The 20,810-nt window shown below is 37.1% G+C and overlaps 1 protein-coding gene across 1 annotated transcript in view; it reads left to right on the top strand.

Moving 5' to 3' along the window:
* Window positions 1–20,217, top strand: part of LOC121368721 (72 kDa type IV collagenase-like) — a 103,220-nt gene extending 83,003 nt beyond the window's left edge. The window contains exons 10-13 of the mRNA XM_041493470.1: window positions 3,072–3,211; window positions 5,375–5,523; window positions 6,987–7,073; window positions 19,937–20,217. Of these exons, the coding sequence (XP_041349404.1) occupies window positions 3,072–3,211; window positions 5,375–5,523; window positions 6,987–7,073; window positions 19,937–20,012 (452 nt within the window). The 3' untranslated portion in view covers window positions 20,013–20,217. The remainder of the gene's footprint in view (window positions 1–3,071; window positions 3,212–5,374; window positions 5,524–6,986; window positions 7,074–19,936) is intronic.
* Window positions 20,218–20,810: the final 593 nt, after the last annotated feature.

Below are 20,810 nucleotides of genomic sequence, written 5' to 3'. Positions count from 1 at the left end.
ATTCATTCCTAGGTGACCTAAAATAGTTTTAACTCTGTTCATTGGTTAGTGATATTTCAGCTTGTAAGTAACTTGTTTTAAGTGGTGAAGTAGGTCATCATGTGTGATAATGTCCATTGTCTTCCCGTTCTGACAGTTTTAACACCTCCCTTATTTCGTCAATATGTTCCAGTTTACTGAGCTTATCATACAATATAACTATGAGGCATTTCAGTAGCTGGAGGTATGGATCTGCTTAGTGCAAGGGTTGAGCGGTTGAGCAGGTAAAGACAGAAGTTACATCAGGGTAGCAGTTGCATGCATACTAGGGTGTTCGTTTACTTTTTACAAAGAAAACAAAGTAGAATCACATCATCTTTGCTCTTTTTAAGAGAGTCAGGGCTGGGGATTTTTCTTATATACCATAGTGTCTGCTTCCATGAGTACACATTCATCACGTTTCTTCTGTTGACGCTTTGATTGCTGTTCTAGATGTATGCGTCCTGTATCATAGCAATGCGGTTGGCACCTGGTGTCATTATGGTCCTCTTCTTAGTGAATTACCGCACAGCCAGAATGCTTATCCCAGGTGATACTGAGATATCTCAACTGACAGCAAGCATGGAGTAAGGCCCTGTCAAGTTGCACCATAGAAAAATGGAAGTCCTACAGTTTCACCATTCATCTCATCATTATTACATTATTTTCTTAACTACGGTTTAATTAGGCTTTCATTTTTGTGTGCCAGACCTGGTTGGCCGAGTGGTATCTTGATTCTCACTTCCAAGAGAAAGATATTCGTCAGCGTAGCATTTTGTCAGTAACTCTATTTTGTATGAACATTAATAGCATCACCCATTGTTTAAAAGCTGGTGTTGATTGCTCGCTATATGTCGATGATTTTCCTGCTGGTATACATGCTTTAGATATATTTGATGACTATTGTAACTCTTGTAATCTTAGCATTAATGTGAGTAAAACAAAAGTTGTGATTTGTAGCAGAGAAAGTCGAGCTTGAATTTATGTTGCAAGAGGAAGGATTGGAAATTGTTGATTATTACTGTTATTTAGGAATTTGTTTTAAATATAATGGGAATTTATCTAATGCAAAGCAACACCTTGTAGACCAAGCTCAAAAAGCACGTTTTGCCGTATACCAAAAACAATACGGAACAATAGCATATTAGTTTATATACAATTAAAACTTTTTGATTTAGTGGTTGAACCGATTTTATTATATGGATCAGAAATTTGGGGTTATGAAAATTTACAAATAATGGTGTCATTTTGGAGTAAACTGATTAAAGACGAAAATAAACTTAGCAGTATTTTATATAAATTAATGTTTTATTTTAAAAGTGGTGAAAGAAATCAATTTAAATGATTGAAATTCATAACAAGTATTTTCGATAACACGGGAATGGGGTACATCTATACCAGTCAAAATAATGATTTTAAATCGTATAAACAAGAATTTAAACAAAACCTATGCAATCAATTTATACAACAGTGGTTCTCAGACATTACAAACTCTTATAGGGATCAATTTTACACATTATTTAAAAAATAATTTTACTTCGAAACCTATTTGTCGAGATTATCCTACCAAAATAGTTACTGGATAACTAAATTGCGTAGTCAAATTTAAGATTACCATTTGAAACTGGCAGATGGTTTAACGTCCCTAGAGAAAACAGAATATGCAAACTTTGTAATACTGATATTGAAGATGAATACCATTATTTATTCAATGTAAAAATTATAATATTGAGAACACGTGTGCTATTGTTGTCATGTGACCAGTGGCACGTGCAAAACCACTTTTGCCTCAATGGTGCTATGCACGTGCTATAGATCAGGTCACGTGGGCTGTGATGGGCTTCAAATGGAGTGTATTTACAATATTTATTCCTAAAAAATACCTGCTTTCAACACTCATTGACTTTATTCAAATTTTAGATCGTGAAGTTTTTAATTTCACTCCGTATACAAACATTGTTAGTGTTAATTTGTGTGGCTGTGTTCGTTGGTTGTAAAGTTATGATACATTTTGTTTACGCTACCCCAAAATATTGTACAAGAATGTGTCCTCACCTCAGTATGTGTTTATGGGGTGATGTCCACCAAAACGCTACTGCTTACAAAAGTATATCATGCTAATTTATTAACTAAAGGCATAATGTTATTAAAAAACACCGTGAGAATTTGCCCGCCAAGGTGATACCAATTTGTTAAATTTCAGGATCTGGCCTATGGACAATACGTGCATGGGTGACATTGGGGGCAGGGTGTAGCTCAGTGGGTAGAGCATTCGCCTGGGGTGTTTGCATGGATCGTAGGAATGAATCCCCTCTGTGAACCAATAATTGTATTACTTTTGTCCGTCCTAATCAGTGTCCCGCAACTGGTAAATCAATTATCATGGTATGTACTGTCCTGTTTAGAGAAAATGCATATAAAGGATCCCTTGTAGTGTAGGGAAAATATAGCGGCTTTCCTCTAAGAATATGTCAGAATTATTGACAATAGGCTATGATTAATAAATCAATGTGTTCTAGTGGTGTCGTTAAAAACATAAAACTTTAACTTTTGTGACACTAACAGGAGAAATACTTGAACTAGATTTAATCTATGCTAAATAGTTTATGATGAAAACGTTTTTAGTGCACCTTTGGTCCCTCCCGATACATCCTGTTCCATCGGAAGATATTTCAATAATATAAAATACTATAAAAGTAAATATAGATCAATATCTATTACGAACAAAATTAGCTACGACAAGTAGGCTTTTAAAAACATTTTTTTATTTACTACATACATCCCTACGGTACCAGATAAAATGTTATGTATGTACTTTTGTAACCTACATATTAATTTTTAAAACATTCGAAAAAAACAATTTGAAAAAACAAAATGGTTGGTTCTCTTTACCAGGTAGGGTCGGGTTCCTGGAAACACACACACACACACACACACACACACACACACACACACACACACACACACACACACACATACATATATATATATATTTATTTATTTATTTATTTTGATAGGTTTTAAGAACTAACGCACAATGCTGTAAATTGTAGGTTTTAACGTGTGGCGGTTTAACGGGTACCATTTAGCAAACGAGTATCCTCATTCTTTCCACGAGGTGTCCATGCCAGAAGAACCACGTGGAATAGTGGGAACGCAAGAATACGCTAAAGAAGAAATATTCATTTTTGGTGTAAGTTGTTCAGTTACAATTCCCACATAATGTAAGTATGAATAATCACAACATCAATAGTATTAATTACAGAAAATAATTACTGGTTAGGGAACCAGTTAAATTAATACAGCATATATATTAATAAACCAAACATGGTCGACCCTGTCAAAAAAGAGCATTATAATTGGCTTTTTCATATTTTGTAGACAAATATGTTGTATGTTTATGATTTCAATGAGTTCGTGGACATTTTAATTATCCTTTTTATTACCGAGATGGAAAAATAAGGTTAAAAATATAGAGGTACGCAATTAATATGCACAAATTCAGAACCTTGTTGTTAGTAAAATTATTATCTATTTCATACGAAATCAGGGTATTACAAAGATATACTAGAATCGTATTTTTATTTTCCAATACATACGTTTTTCAGATGTTATGCAATACTATGTAATACCTAGTAATGTTTTGTGTATGATGTATACATTGTCTAACATTCAACTTTTTGTGAATTACCTAAGGTAAAAAATAGGTATACATATCGAATACCAAAGCTCAAAACATGTCTATAAAATAATGTAACAACAATATGACCAGTGTATAAATTCATTGACACTGCAGGCCCGTAGGAAGCCAACAATTATTCGTAAGACCTGTTTTGAATCCACCCATTTTTAAAAAATTGCTTCTTTGCTTCATTCTCAGGCATTTTGAAGCACACATTGATAAGTTTCGATGACGGCGGAGAAATGCGACTGGGGGTATTAAGATTTTTTTATTGTTAATTTTGTTTAAGGACATATCCTAGAACACATTTACGTCGGGTGACATGGCAACTCTCCCCCACAATGTACATGTGCGTTTCATAATTTTGTGAAATAAAAATATTGGACCTTAAATGAAAGCATACTCTATTATCGTTCATTTCTTTGCACATTTTACGACAAAATAAACCCATGAAAGTCTCAGACCCAAACCGAAACTTTGTATGACCCATTAAACAGCATATCGGTGCACACATCGAAACATGCTTAATGATATAGTCATGTGATGATCTGTTTTCTTTGTGTGTGTGTGTGTGTGTGTGTGTGTGTGTGTGTGTGTGTGTGTGTGTGTTTCTTCCCGATCTGGCAACTCCTATTTTTCAACTTCTTTCGCTGTCCACCTCCACATCCCAGTCCTTGTCTCTCCAATCGCGACAGGTGCTTGTCTCTTGTGGCTATCTGTGCCTAAACACCTGCCATTCCCCATCAGCTTTTATCTGTGGGCTTAGTCTGACCACTTCGAATTTTAAGCCAGAAATTTAAAGTAATAATTCAGAGATAGCCACGACTGTCGAGATCATACCGGACGAGTTGGGTCTAATAACATGGAATTAGCAACTTAAATCAAGTATATAGAGGATTCGTCACGGGTGCTTTTTAATATTGAAAATAGCAACCGAGTCCATACCGATTAACTAGACGAGGTTGATATTTCACATATTAAAAACACAAGTAGCTAATTCTATTTATCCTATAACACTTCTAAAATAACATTCTTAAATAACTATTAATTTTAGTTGTATTACATTAAATATAACACAACGAAAAAAACCCAACTGAAGTGTACAGAAAATATAACATTGTGCAAATATATTATTTGTTTGCGGACTTTTTATCAGCGGAATCACTTCCAACTTTTACACACTTGTTTAACCATATTTCGTTTCAAATTAACAGCATATTCTGAAGGAATAACTTTACAAATCGATAGAAAATTTAATCATTTTCTCTTACCTATCGGATTTTCCAAGTTGGCGCCATAACCGCGGCATAATTTATCCAACCTCTATTGTTTTATCCGTATGACCAGCGTGAAAATGCTAATAATTTTATTTTATTTATTCGTGCCGGAATATGTTGTTTTGTTGTTGTTGTGGGGGGGGGGGGGGGGGGGTATTATTATTATTAATCTTGCAAATATTAATCAGGCCTAATCCTGACCGACCTTACCGCTTCCTACGGCCTTGCAGTGTTGCACTGAGCAGGATAAATCTAGACCTTGTTGCTGGCGGGATATTCACAAATAAATTAAAACAAATTATAAAACCTGCAGGGTCTTAGTCTGATGGACTTAGAAAGTATATAGGTTTATTCACTTAAATGCCTTGCTCAGTATGCTTACTTTGTCTTTCTTTAGGATACCATGTTTTGGAGGTTCAGTGAAAATCGTGACTCCCCACATGTAACATCACACACTATTACAACGTTTTGGTCACATTCTCCGGCTGATTATGCATTGGTGACAACGTGGATCGATGGTGACATATACCTTATTAACAAAGAGAGGTAAAGGGTTTTTTTATACGACATAAAACATAGATGAATATGTTAAAACAAGAGGTCCATAGGCCTAAAATGTCACCTAAGTAAATTGTTGACCCCATCTACCAGAATCATGGAATGCACAACACCCATTTTCGGGGTCGGGGGTAAATTTCTCCATAAGCTAAGGACCAAATTTAATTAGAAATGGTCCAGTATATCTGAAGAAAATAAAGTTTAAATGCATTTCCCTATATCAATAGTAAACTTCATCCCCTCTCAGGGGACAAATAGTGGGCACAATGTTAATGACTTTCACAAATTAGATAAACCATCTATTGACCTTTACATATATGAAAACGATTAGGTTTGATATCACATGATAAAGAGAGTATTACCCTCGCGTATTTCAGTATCGTCAATATCATATAAGAAAAAAAAAGTATAATACATTTTTTATTCCTAATACATGTATATGATATTGACGATACTGAAACGCACTCTGGTAATAAAACACACACACACGAGCTGTAACGATCGAGTATCGTATCGCGATATGAGAGCCACGATACGTAACATCGATTCAGGACAGCTGTATCGCGATACGATACATTCATGTTTTAATAAATTTTGGTAAAAAAACATTGAAGCAGAAATTTACGAACTTACGGAACATGCACAGTAGAGCAATGAAAACGTAATTTCGACGTTCAGTTGCTGGAATGAATGCTGGTCAACTCGCCCCAAAACCAACTCGCCCGAGCGTTTGATCAACTCGCCCCAGTGTTTGGACAACTCGCCCCAAAACTTTACTGTCCGTAAATAACTGTGACGAAATTAAAAGTGAACGTGTACAACTTTAGTGTCATTTTAAAAATTAATATTACACTGAAACTCCGCTATTACGACCACTTTTTAAAAATGGTTTTATATTGGGGAGATCCAATAATCAATTACAATGAACTGCCAAGCCTATTTTAACGACGTTTGTGAGTTTGTTCTTTATATTCTTAAAGGAATGATCAGGCAAGGCTTTTGGATTCCGACTGCTGTGCATATTCAACAGTATTTAATGCATACATTATTGCTTAAACTATTGTTATATTTAATTAATAAAACTGTAATGATATGAGTCGACTAAACAGTGTGGGGCAAGTTGACAAACGGCTGGGCGAGTTGGTAGGGGGGCAAGTTGGTTTAGGTGCGAGTTGACCTTCTCCCGCTAGAATTCCCCAGCATTTGAGGTGATAATAAAACTATCCTGTAATCCTGTAAATTTTGGTTACGGTTATCATGATTCATAAACTTGACCTAAAGTTAAGTATCACGATACGTATCGTTTCGCGACCAAAGTATCGGGATACGTATCCTGTCGCGACCTCCTGCAACGTAACAGCTCTAACACACACACACACACACACACACACACACACACACACACACACACACACACACACTTAAGACTTGGCTAACTAAATTGTTTTTAGTCATGTCAGACTCAAGAACCACCGAGCCGTGGCTGGTTATCCTAAACGAGGTGTTCCTGACTGGATCTTTCAATCCTGTCCAAACAGGTATGTTCTATCTTGACAACTGCTTAGGTCTCACTACACAGATGTCATCTGCCATTGAAACCCATGTTAAATTGCCCAGCTTCAAATGAAGATTGCCAATAGAACGTGTTCTCGTTGGCACTAACAACATGCACCATTGCGAACATACATTATATAAGCATTTATTTTTACTCCAAACTTGAGAATATTTCCGTCTCAGTATTTTGCTATCTAACCGCATCTGGCTGTAATACCGGTCCGAACAGGTGTTTCATTTACCGATGTCCCAAAAGGTCAATGCATAATATTACAAAATAGCATGGGCAAAATACAGACAGAAGGCTTACCATTACACACACATATTGTTTTAATTCTTCACCATTTCCTAGAAGTAAATATGTGAACCATAACTTGTGTCACAATTAGGAACTATAGTGGACCGTGATCAATCAACTCTCACCCGGAAGAGATCTGTGTAGTGAGACCTTAGAAATGTCACAATACATATATTTATGTATTACTGTGTGTTAAATATTTAGTTGTACCTGTGTATAACCATATAAATGTTATTTTCAAGCAGTACATGCATACTGAACACCAAAAGAAACTACACTTTTTAAAATACCATATTTTCTCAAATACATTAATACATTTCTACAAATTATCACATGAACATAATCACCCAACAAAAGTGGCAATCAGGCATTTCACTGCTGGTCCGGTAAACTGGTTTTGCAAAACAAAACGTGCATGATTAAATTAAAAGTATGCAAATGACTAGTTCATAATGAATCAAATACTGAATGGTAGTCATTGAATAAACTTGAAAAACATATTGGATATTGAAAAGTATTAAATGGCTAGGCTCAGTCAAGTTCAATGCAAACATCGAATAGGCATGCTTCAATTCATTTAGAGTGTCAAATCTGTGCACACATAGTATGCAGGAGGGCGAGACATAACCAATAACTCTGCATTCGTCCTGCATTTGTTGGAGTGCTGGAACATAAATGACGAAACACACAAGCAAATGTGGTTCAGCATTAACTAAGTTAAGACTCCAAATGCAATATGTTACCTCAATTTCCGACTAAGAATTTCGATTTGTCAAATGTGTTACAATTTTACTTTTTTTATTTTTACACCCACCCACCACAGGATGTAAAATATATTGAAATTGTGTTTTAAGTGTTTTGTTTGTGAATGCAATCTGGTTCAAATGATATTGCCATTGTTATGATGTTTTAATATTATAAAAATAACTGGGAACAATATTAAGTATATAGTTTCTTTTGGCGTTTAGTATACACAGCATGGCTACCATTCAGTTTTTGACAACATCCTTCTTATGATGTCGGCTGATCAAGCACAGTTAATATTGTACATTGTGAATATATTATACTTTAACATTATTAGCGAGCGCCGCGAGCGCTTATGACAAAGTGAAACACCTATACAGACTGAGTCCCATATGTTGGCTATGACAAAATATAAAACTTTTGTAACTGTGAAATCGTGTTTAAAAAAAAACTAAAATCGGAGTAAATTGTTAAAATATCTGCGACAAATGCAGAAAAAGGCTAATTAATCTTACTATCGTAAATACCTTATGATCGGGATTGTGTTGATATATTTTTTAGAAAATACATTCGATACATTACCGTGCAAAACAAGAATGCATTGGATTTTTTTTAATAGGATTTTAGCCAGAAAAAAACATGGCGAATTCCAATATGCATTGTAGGTGAGACGAATTGTTTAAAAATATAGACTAAATCAAATCAGTTTATTCATAAATACATAAACAGTATAAATGTGTTTTGCCACGTATTGCGGTCTATTAATATGTGAACAAACAAAATAATATGACAAACAAACGAAAATTTACGGAATGTTTAGACATGATTCGTAAAAACACATTTTAGTTGATGATAATTTAAAACAAATACTAATGTAAATACTAAACAACCAATGCTTTTTTCTTTAAAAATTATTTATTCATCGACTAACTTTCCTTTTTAGTAAGTATTTAATATTTGAAAAATATTATATTTACTAGACCGGCTTCAGAATGAGCTAAGTGCCACCCAGAGAGGACATTATGTAGACTTGCTTTTTTGTATTTTTCATCATATATATTAACAAAAATGCTTCGATAAACGGGCTTTTGGTGGTAGGTGTGGCAAATATGGGAAATACAGCGAATGATGTCTATAGTCCGTCCTATCATCCTACAAAAATGTCGGGGGGGGGGGGGGGGGGGAGTATTTTAAAAACTTTCAGTTTGGTTTCACGTAATAAGAAAATAAAGTGTTTTGGAAATAACACATTTTAAAAATGATGTTTGTGTTCAATATAAAAATGAATAGGCTCATAAATAAATAACTTGTAGTAAATTCCGTATTCACCTATAGTCCATCACATCCTTATACTCTTTTTTCTTTTTTTGTAAATAATTTCAGTTTTGTTTGACGTAAGAAGAAAATTTTAAATGTTTTGAAATAACAAAATAATACTATTTTTGTTTCTAATGTAGAAAAGAATCGACTCAGAAAAAGATAACTTGTAAATTCCATAGCATAAAAAGGCGTTCCCCGTAGGACAGAGGCGGATCCAGATGGAGGGACCAGAGGGACGCATACCCTTCTCCCCCCTCCCCCCCAATTTAAAAAATAAATAAATTCAAGTGCCCTCAAAATGTTCATGTGCCCTTTTGTTTATATAAAAATTGTTTTGCACGTAAGCATTTTTAGCTGCATGAGATTCCCAGTCTGGAGATCGACGCGGTAAGATGTGTTTGTTTCGCTTGTGCATGATGCACTGCTTTCGTGTGCTCGATTTGGGAATCCTCCATTTTGTTTTGTTTTTGTCAACGAAATGGAGTTTTCTACTGGGATGTATGCGGCCGTTGGAACTGATTGAACGCTGGAACGCTTCTCGTTTCACAGCCTGCACCACCAGGTTGGATTCTTGGATTCCTTGCCTCCACGTAATTTCTCCGGCTGACTATGTTGACTTGTTTATCCGTGACTCGTATGACGGCCATTCTGCAGAACGCCACGGTTGTTCGCATTTAGTCTGTACATGTCCGAACCTGTCCTAGCTGCACTGGAAGATTGGCTGCCCCACTCTAAGAAGAAATAAGAAGCGGGGTCGGCCCCTACTACTCTTTTGTAGACTTTACTTTGTTTTATATTGATACCATCTTGTATCCTCCGGAGTCGGGCCCATCCGCACCACTGTACCAACACATGACGACTGGACTATACCCTAGTCTGATACTCGCTCTCGTTCAGACGGATCCGGCTTCTCAAGATCGATCTGTATTTCAGCACAGCACTACACCTTCAACGTCTAATGACGGTCAATCTAGGGGTTTTCTTGGCGGGATGCAACCTATCTCGTCCTACAAGCTGTGCACCCTAACAGCCTTAACGAGGCCTCTCACGTGGACATATAGATCGGACATTAGACCTTCGTTCAAAATTTTATGTCAAAAATTACTCTTTTTTTAAATATTATTAAATAGTCCGATCCTCTTTTCTTTCTCTTATTTCATTTTTCGACTGTCATTCAAAAATGCTTCAAATTAGCCTATATATATTTTCGGCCGAGCAGTCAATTCTTTTTATTTTTGGCTTGTAACTTTTCTTCTTCTTTTTTAATACTATTAACCTTTTCACTAATTGCTATTTCCAAAATTCTGCCCACTATCAACTCTACACACACACACACACACACACACACACACACATCCCGAGTCAGGCCACCGATGTTATCGGAGGTTGGACTCCGGATGGGCGTGTTCGAAACCCTAGTGGTATATGAGCACATTTAGTTATCTATCTATCTATCTAGCTAGCTGCATGAAGTTAAGTTGTGCGTGTATGCGCAATCTTGCAGATGTGTGTCTGTGTTACTTTGTCTCAATGGAGTTTACCACAGTGTCTAACGCGAGTAATGAGCACCTTAAAGTTGCGTGATCAAAGTTGCATAATGATAGCCTAATAGTTTTTGCTTTGAAATTGTATAGATTTTCAAAATGACTAATGAACAATAGGCTCTGTCATTTTTATGTATACCTGCCCTACCTAGACAGAACCGACCCTAGAATAGTTCCAGTTAAAGTTAAAATTTACAAATGCCCCTTTATATAGGTTGGGGGTTTTGGGGTATTTTTTGGGGGGGTTTTGGGGTGTTTTTTTTTTTTTGTGTATAACTGCTCTACCTAGACAGAGCCGTCCCTAGAATAGTGCCCTTTAAAGTTATAACATTTCAACTGCTCCTTTATATTGTTTTTATGTATAATTGCCCTACCTAGACGGAGCCGTCCCTAGGATAGTGTCTTTTAAAGTTTTAAATTTACAAGTGCTTACAAGTGCCCTTTATATGGTTTTGTTGTTGTTTGTTTGTATGTTTATTTGTTTGTTTTGTTTTGGGTTTTTTGTTTGTTTTTTGTGGGTGTGGGTGTGTGGGGAGGGGGGGGGGGGGGATTGCAGGCTAGAATTGTGCCATTTAAAAAAAGTTATCAAAGTCAAATTACAATCAAATATTTGATAGTCATACTTATATATGAAACAAACTTGATTCTATGGCTTTTTCTCGGGTTCTCCGGCCCCCGGTCAATGCTAAAATTCCGGGTTAAATAATAATGTTTGTGTTGTAAAACTCCAAAAGAGGAAGTTATCACTGTCTGAAAATGGGTAATTTTTCTATCAAGATGCCAAGGGGACAAAAACACATTCTTGGGTTTCAATACTATGCAAAAAAATAGTTTTTAAATTATTGTTTAAAAATGGCTAATTTTGCGATTCAGTGCCAAGAAAAGGCATTTAATTTAAACTTTAAAGCCATCCAGTTTCAAAAATTTACCCTGGACGCCCCCCCCCCCCCCTCCCCCCTACACATATCGTGTTTAAAACGACCCTGGTCATTAGCTTATCCCCTTTAAAAAAAATAATCCGACGGGCCTCAAAGTTCATAAAATAATCTTTATTAATGCAGCTAGTGCTACAGAAAAACGCAGCTTGTCATTTAATGTACACTTCCGTTCGTATACTGCGATATATACACAAACGCATTTACATTAACTACAATTTTATTTTATTTTATTAAGATGCCCTTTTAACAAGCCAATGTGCCCCCTTTTTAATATGTCCTGGATCCGCCCATGCCCCGTAGGACGGACTATAGGTGTGGCCACAAAACATTACACACACACACACACACATACACACACACACAGAGAGAGAGAGAGAGAGAGAGAGAGAGAGAGAGAGAGAGAGAGAGAGAGAGAGAGAGAGAGAGAGAGAGAGAGAGAGAGAGAGAGAGAGAGAGAGAGGGAGAGAGAGAGAGAGAGAGACAGACAGACAGACAGACAGACTCTTTAAAAAAATAAGGGAACTCTAATACGAATTTACATTTGCCAAAATTGTAAGGTATATTAGCTGTGGGGAATGGTTATATGATAATAGTGAATTAATTGGGCAAACATTACAACCGGTAGTTCAGTATTACACCAAAGTATGACCACCAAAGATCTTGAAGGACGATTGGGGTCGGAAGTGAAATTTTAAAGTTGACGTTTATTTATCAGTAAATCGCAAATTCAAACAATAAAATTGACTAAAAACAAAACAATAACTGTATGATCAACAGAATGAAAAAGATTGACAGAAATAATGTTCCACATTGATTAATCGACCGTGTCAAAATCGACAATGACTCCCCACGCACGAGGCAACTGCGTGATGCATGTGCAAACTATGGATTGTGTTTCGGTGTGTTGATAAACAGACCTGAACATTCTTTACTAGGATGTCTGTGGTCAATATTTCATGTTCCCCTACTTTTTTTGAAGAGTATATATATGGTGCCGTTCAACAATTAGGCTACGTAATAGTATAGGCTCTGGGGGGTAGTTTGCGTACATTTCTCTTTTAGAGAGTTAACTTAAATGTTCTTGTTCTATATGCTAAGGCCTTCAGAAAACGTTTGGGTAACACTTCCAGGTTAAGTACGTTTTCTCAGCAGAGCACATTTATGATTTTTGGTTGGTCGCCAAAAGGCTAAAATGATGATATTGGAGTTTCATTCAATAAATAATTATTGGACTCCCATAGATTATTCATTTTGATTTATTTCAATAGTTTTTGTGTTACTAACTATATTTTAGCATTATTCATTGTCATAAACCTAGGTTTGGGAAACAAAATGTCCTTATTTTACATATTTTTACTCGGAAATCGCTTTCGATTTGAAAGTAGCTCAAAGTCTAATGGCTTCTCAGTCAACCAATATTGTAAGCAGAGTTCCACAAATTGGCCAAAAGTTTCTTCATTAAGTGCTCAGAGCAATACAATTTTCCATTTAATACCTCGGGTTGCTGGATGATACCTATGGGGCCCATTGTATCTCTACTCCCTAAAATAAACACTTTGATGGCATTTCGTCAAATGACCATATCTTCTAAAGTAGCTGTCACAAAAAGTTAATCTTTGTGTTTATAAATATGTTTTTAACCCCAAATAATTGATTGGTACCATTACTGTGATTTTTTGGAGTTGACCTAATTGGCAGTAATTCCAAGATGGCGTCCAAAATGGCCGCAGAATACTGAATGAGACATAACTTCACATATACATTCCAATTGACACTTAACAAAAGAGAATCAAATACACAAATTCTGCACCCCTCCTTCTCCCTACCATATCCCAGATAATAATTAAAAACCCCATCCAATCAAAAAGTCCACATTAATAAAGAATGAAGTTCAGTCATTAAAAACATCAGGCCTATATATTGTGTTTAATATAGTACAAATGAACCTTTCATGAATTATCATTATTTATCATTGATAACTGTCTACTACTATTTAAAGATTACTTCATTATTAGTGCAAAAGTTTCAAACATGTCAAAATACTGCAGAACTCAAGCTAATCTTATCGGACAATTACATTTACAGGAATTGAGTGATGTTTTCTTACACGGACAGAATTTGCAACATTTGACCTCAGCCATCCTGCAAGAGCCAATTGACCCGATACACTTATGGCATGAGCGTATGACTGACCAAATAACCTCGAGGGTTTTCTACGATGTTGCAGGCATTAGTTGACCTTGCTCATAGCCACAATCTTGTGGTTTCAGTGATCCAACAGTTTCAGGGTCAAGATGGCTCTGCAAGGAATGCATGGTGGTGTGGGCGTTATAGAACGCACGCTGGATATGAGGCAAGATTCTGTGGCTGATCGAAGGCAGGTTGTCGAGAGACCTGCCTTTACTGAAATCGGAAATCTCTGCATGGAGGTCATAGACATTTGTGGTATCTCAGCACCTTCACCAAATAATACTCGGCATTGCGAATCATGACTGTAGAGAGGGGCGAATATCTCCCAAAGATTTTGATATACTTCTCCAGTTCTGCTTTCAAAGCTGCCTTCTTCGTACCAACTTTGCTGGTGATGTCACACCATGTAAGGCTGTACAAAGCTGGGAATACTGTACAGTGCTGATGACCCAGGATGTCGAACAGAGTAGGAAGGGACACACACCTACCGAGTGGAATCTCCCACTCCAGTTCGTACCCACAGCTCCTTAAGTTCGTGTTGCAGCAATACGGGGATGTGGTAGAGCAGGGCGACAATTACATCTATATCAATGGAGATTAAGACACATACTTTGTGTCCTGCCTCAAGAGAATCCAAGACATGAAGGTCAGCTTCTTCAAATGATAGAAGGTGGGCCAGATCTTTTTCTTTGCCTTTGTAAACCATAACACATTGCCTGTTCTCATCTTTTAAAGTGGCCTATTGCCAAGATTCAGAAGTATTTCCACGAAAATGACGATAGATTAGTTTCTCCAGAACCTTCTTGTTTTTTGAAGGCCAGAACATTTCCTCCTGTTTTGATAGAGGTGGGCTGGTCATAAAATCATTGTCACTGAACAGGAGAGGAAAGGGTGTGACATATTTCAAAAGGTCCTTTGTTGTGAGGCCATGATCACGGACGATTTCAATCATTTTCTACACCAATATTCACCTCCTTCGCTATTTTCGTGATTGTTTGCTGTGGCTTGTTCCTGGTGGTTTTCATTATTGTGAGATTCAACAATGGGATGATGACCAGCCCAAAGAAAAGCCAGCTACTCAAAGAGTTATGCTACAGTCACATATCCACCGGGCCCCGTACGAATGTTTCTACCTACGGCGGATTTCTATGATTTCGATATCACAGGGGTCTGCAGCATCCATGTGTAGCAGTCACATATTCAGCGGGGTCCGCGTCGTGCCTTTTGAAGTTTTCTCGACTCCAATCGCGAGGCGTCTGTGGGTAAGCTGCAAGGGTACCGCAGGATAATCCTACGGACGGCAGTCGGACAGGAGCCTAGTCCCTCTCGAATCTCATACGATTTGCAAAAATCGTACGGGATTCGAGAGGGACTCGCACGGACATCGTAAGATACTCGTACGATGATCTTGGAAATTGTATGAGTGCCGTACGATTTGAGGGGCCCGAAATTCAGTGCCATAATCGTATGGCATCCGTACGAATGTTGCAGTGGCCATACTGGGCCCGTGCGATGCTGTATACGTGTCTACGGGTTTACGACCAATCAGGAACTTTTAACTCTGCGCTAAAAGCTTCCGATGCGACCTACGGCGAGGAAAGAATGCCAAGGTACCCGCAGGATAGCCACGGCACCCTTGTGGCCGCCGTGAGATTTTGCAAATTTCCCCCAAAATATGGGCCACTACGGGCACCTTATCCCAAATCGGTGGACATGTGATTAGCATTAGAGACTCATCTCAAGACTGAGGACTATGAATATACACATCAGAGAAACTTGTCATTTGTTATAGACATCATGGCCACTGTTCGTAAGATTCGTTTTACTGGCCTTTCCAACTGTCAGGATCTCTTGAGTTTTCATGTCATTTTCTGATGTTTATCGTCAGTTTGGCCGATGTGACTATGTGTTCGACATTTACTTGGATGACCCGTCAGTAAAGGACAATGAGAGAAGGAAGCGCACCAATACTGTACCAAATGAACACAGTTCCATCGAACCAGGAACACCTCTAACAAAACAGACTTTCTGGTGTTCAAACAACACCAAACTTCTTCTGTCTTCTGGAGAAACTAATTTGTCGTCATCTTCGTGGAAATACTTCTGAATCTCGGCAATACTCCATCGTACTCTACCAGGTAAAAGGAAAAGATATTCAGCCCTCTCTACAGCCATGATTCGCAATGCTGAGCTTTATTCGGTGACGGTGCTGATATACCACAAATGTTATATCACAAATTTCTGTGACCTCCATGCAGGTTTTAGATTTCAATAAAGGCAGCTCTCTCGACAACCTGCCCCCGACCAGTCATGGTATTCTGCCTCCTATCCAGCGTGCGTTATATAATGTTCATACCACCATGCATGCCTTGCAGAGCCATCTCGACCCTGAAACTGTTGAATCACTGAAACCGCAATATTGTGGCTTTGAGCACGACCAAGGTCAACTAATGTCTGCAACATCGTAGCTTCTCCTTGAGGTTAATTGGTCAGTCATATGCTCATGTCATAAGTGTATCAGTTCAGTTTGCCCATGCAGGGTGGCTGAGGTCAAATGTTGCAAATTCTGTCAGTGTAAGAAAACATCACTCACAGGGCGAGCTCTGGCACTCGCCAAATTCGCAAATTGCGAATTTTATTTTAATTTGGCGAAATAATTTCATGTAATAATTGATTTGTTTAAAAATAATAACTGTCGATTTCTGCAATTTTTGAAGTTTAATAGACAATTTGGCGAAATGTTTTGCTCACCCAGAGCTAGCCCTGATTCAATTCATGTAAAAAAAAAAATTGTCTGATAAGATTAGCTTGAGTTCTGCAGTATTTTGGTATGTTTGAAACTTTTGCACTAATAATGTAATAATTTCACTTCAAATGCTCTTCTGTATGTGAAGTTATGTCTAATTCAGTATTCCGCGGCCATTTTGGACGCCATTTTGGAATTATGATAGTTAGGTCAACTCCAAAAAAGTCACAGTAATGGTACCAGTCAATTTTTTGGGGATCAAAACATTTATAGACACAAAGATTAACTTCTTATGGCACTTACATTAGGAGATATGGTCATTTGACGAAATGCCCTAAAAGTGTTTATTTTAGGGAGTAGAGATACAATGGGCCACATGGGTATCATCCAGCAATTTGAGGTATCAAACAGAAAACTGTATTGCTCTGAGCATTTAATGAAGAAACAGTTGGCCAATTTGTGGAACTCTGCTTACAGTATTGGTTGACTGAGAAGCCATTAGACTTTGAGCTACTTTCAAATCGAAAGCGATTTCCGAGTAAAACTATGTAAAATAAGGTCATTGTGTACCCCCAACCCAGGTTTATGGCAATGAATAATGCTAAAATATAGTTAGTAACACCCAAATAATTGAAATAAATCAAAATGAATCATCTATGGGTGTCAAATAATTATTTATTGCATGAAACTCTAATATCGTCACTTTAGTCTTTTCGCGGCCAACCAAAAATCATAAATGTGCTCTGGTGAGAAAACGTACTTAACCTGGAAGTGTCACCCAAACTTTTTCTGAAGACCTTGGCATATAGAACAAGAAAATTTAAGTTCTCTCCAAAAGAGAAATGTATGCGAACCCCCCCCCCCCCCCCCCCCCCCCCCCCCCCCGAGCCAGGACGTTATAGACTTTAAAGTCCGAACAAAATTGTTAACAATTAGGATAAACTACTCTCCTACTTTTAATTATCAATAGATTTTCCTCACATGTAGCCAAGACAGAAATCATAGAAAAACCATTACAATAACAGATTCCACATACCAGAATGTAACCTTGTCATCTATATCAAGGGGCGTAGCTAACGGGGGGGGGGGGGGGGGGGGGGGGAGGCAAAAACATCTGGTAAAAATAATAACTTAAGGAAAATCCTATTCTTAACCGTTTGAGGAGTTTTAGGTACAAACAGAATCCCCTCCACCTACCCCATCCCCACAAAACTTTGTAGCTATGACGCTGAGATCTCCTAGGACAAGAAACAAGTAATTTATGGCCGTCTACCAATTTACTTTATTATGGAATACTTTTCAAGAGGGGTGGAAGCCTCTGAAGTATGTGACGTAATTAATATTATTTATTTTTTATTATTTTTATTATTATTCATATTTATATTTTTATTATTAATTTATTAATTAATTAATTTATTTTTTATTATTTAATTATTATAAATATTTTTAAAATTATTTTCTTGTTTCTAGGAAAACAAATTAAATTAAATTAATCATCCACAATATTCAACACTAAATTACCCTGAAAACGCGCCTCTGATTAGTCATTAAATGTTCTAAATACTAGTTAATTAAAAAACGAACCCCTTTGACACTTACTGGTGATGCCCAAGACAAGTACAAACAAAACAGGAGCATAGGCTAGGGTGTGGGGGTGTCATCTGATACCCCCGTCCGCAGTGGCTAAAATACTGTTTTAAAGTTCAATATATTAGGCTATACAGGTGTCCAGGGAAATTATATTTGCTTGCATAAGTTTAAATTATTCGTTAAGCTTTTGTATTCACGTGTATTCACATGCTTTATTATTTACGTTTTTAATTATTAACACATTTCCACCAGTTTTGATATGAATCTACAATCTTTAAATGAGGTTGCATTATCCTTTCAGAAAATGCAACCAGATGCAATGCCTTCACATGTTATTATTGTGCAAGTTTCATTCCCTTAATGGCGGTCCGATCACGTGATTTTAAACATGGCCGCGCACAGTACTTTGACTTCACTGGGCAATAAACCCGTCTATATTCTTACACCCGTGTAGGAGATCACCGTTGTGTATGTTCGGTCATGACCCAGTTTAGTGTTATTGCAGGGGGCGGGACGTAGCCCAGTGGTAAAGCGCCAGCTCGATGCGCGGTCGGTCTGGGATCGATCCCCGTCGGTGAGCTCATTGGGCTATTTCTCGTTCCATCCAGTGCACCACGACTGGCATATCAAAGGCCGTGGTATGTACTACCCTGTCTGTGGGATGGTGCATATAAAAGATCCCTTCCTGCTAATCGAAAAGAATAGCCCATAAAGTGGCGACAGCGGGTTTCCTCGGTCAGTATCTGTGGTGCTTAACCATATGTCTGACGCCATATAACCGTAAATAAAATGTGTTCAGTGCGTCGTTAAATAAAACATTTTCTTCCTTCCTGTCATTGTAGATGTAAAGTGACGTCATTGGAATACTAACGTCATTCAGATTCAAAATTAGCTGTATTATTACAATGCTTTCGCCACATTAAAATGCTCGCTTTTCATCCATTTCATTTTCCGAGTGGTTGGCAAATGTTTTAGAGTGCTCTATTTTTTTAAGGAAAACGGATCTGATAGTACAGTAGTGATTTTGTTATGACGTGGTATGTATGCTCAAAACCAAGTATCCATACGCCATGACCCAGTTAGGCTACGTTCTGTAACAACATAATTTAGTTCATTATACTGTTTACATTTTTCATTGTTTCGAGGTATGTAAGAAGTAGAATACTACATTCGTGTCCGTTTGATACCATTTATCTTACAACTCGTTGTTTAAAAACGTATCCAACTCGTTTTCGCTTGTTGGGTACGTTTTTAAACAGCTCGTAAGATAAGTGGTATCAAACTGAAACTCGTGTATTATTCTCTGTTTGTCATATATATTGCCTATAATATATACGACAATGCAGCGTACGCGCATGACTCGTCCCATCGAGTGGTACACACACGTCTTTATACAGCGTATTTATTTTATCTCACTTGCTTTTAGGTTTTAGCTAGTTAATATTACTATCTCTTTTTTCTTTTTCTTTTTTTACAGTGTTGCAAGCCACCATATGCTTATATTATTAACACTTACAATATCAGTGATGCTTAACAACACACTTCCATCATGATGACCATAGACACAGGAACTACCTCAACCTCAAGCCGGTGTCATTGACAGTATTGGATAATAACAGAATGCTCGACTAATTGATGATGACAATGCACGTCATTAAAGGGACATTCCTGAGTTTGTTGCATTGTACGATGTTTCCGACTAATAAAATATTTCTACGATTAAATTTACATATTAAATATATTTTCTTGTTTAGAATATCAGTGTCTGTATATTCAATGTGTTTCTGGTCGTCTTAATATTTCTAAGAAGCCCAAACTGTATTCGGTCTTCAAATAATTTCGTACGTACGAAAAAAACATATTTTAGGAAAAAAAATATTTTTTAACTTAGTAAAAATATTAGAAACACGTTTAATATACAGCCACTAATATTTTATGCAGAAAAATATATTTGATATGTAATTACAATCGTTAAAAAGGCTCTGTTAGCTGATGACATATTAAACGTTTCAGCAAACTCAGGAATGTCCCTTTAACATCCTGAGTTTGTTGTTTTCACATGCAAGAGACACAAATTTAGTGAATTATGATGGCGATCTTGTAAATTTTATCTATTTACTTATTGTAACTACTCCTCCACTGGAAGGAGGGGTAAGCTAGTAGATATACTACAACATTTGAACTCGGTGAACCTCAACGACAGCTTTCCATTGCCGTTGATTGGTTGGCGTTTGGATACACTGACTGGCACTGTGTCGTTTTCAAAACTAGATGCTACTTTGGCATACTAACAAATAGCCACACAAAAGGAGGATATGAAGAAGACTGCATTTGGCACAAAATATGGGTTA

Source organism: Gigantopelta aegis, chromosome 3, assembly GCF_016097555.1.
Source record: "Gigantopelta aegis isolate Gae_Host chromosome 3, Gae_host_genome, whole genome shotgun sequence".
In the NCBI taxonomy this organism is placed as follows: domain Eukaryota; kingdom Metazoa; phylum Mollusca; class Gastropoda; order Neomphalida; family Peltospiridae; genus Gigantopelta; species Gigantopelta aegis.
Note: the sequence above shows the minus strand (reverse complement) of the source record. Positions and strands in the feature narration are given on the sequence as shown.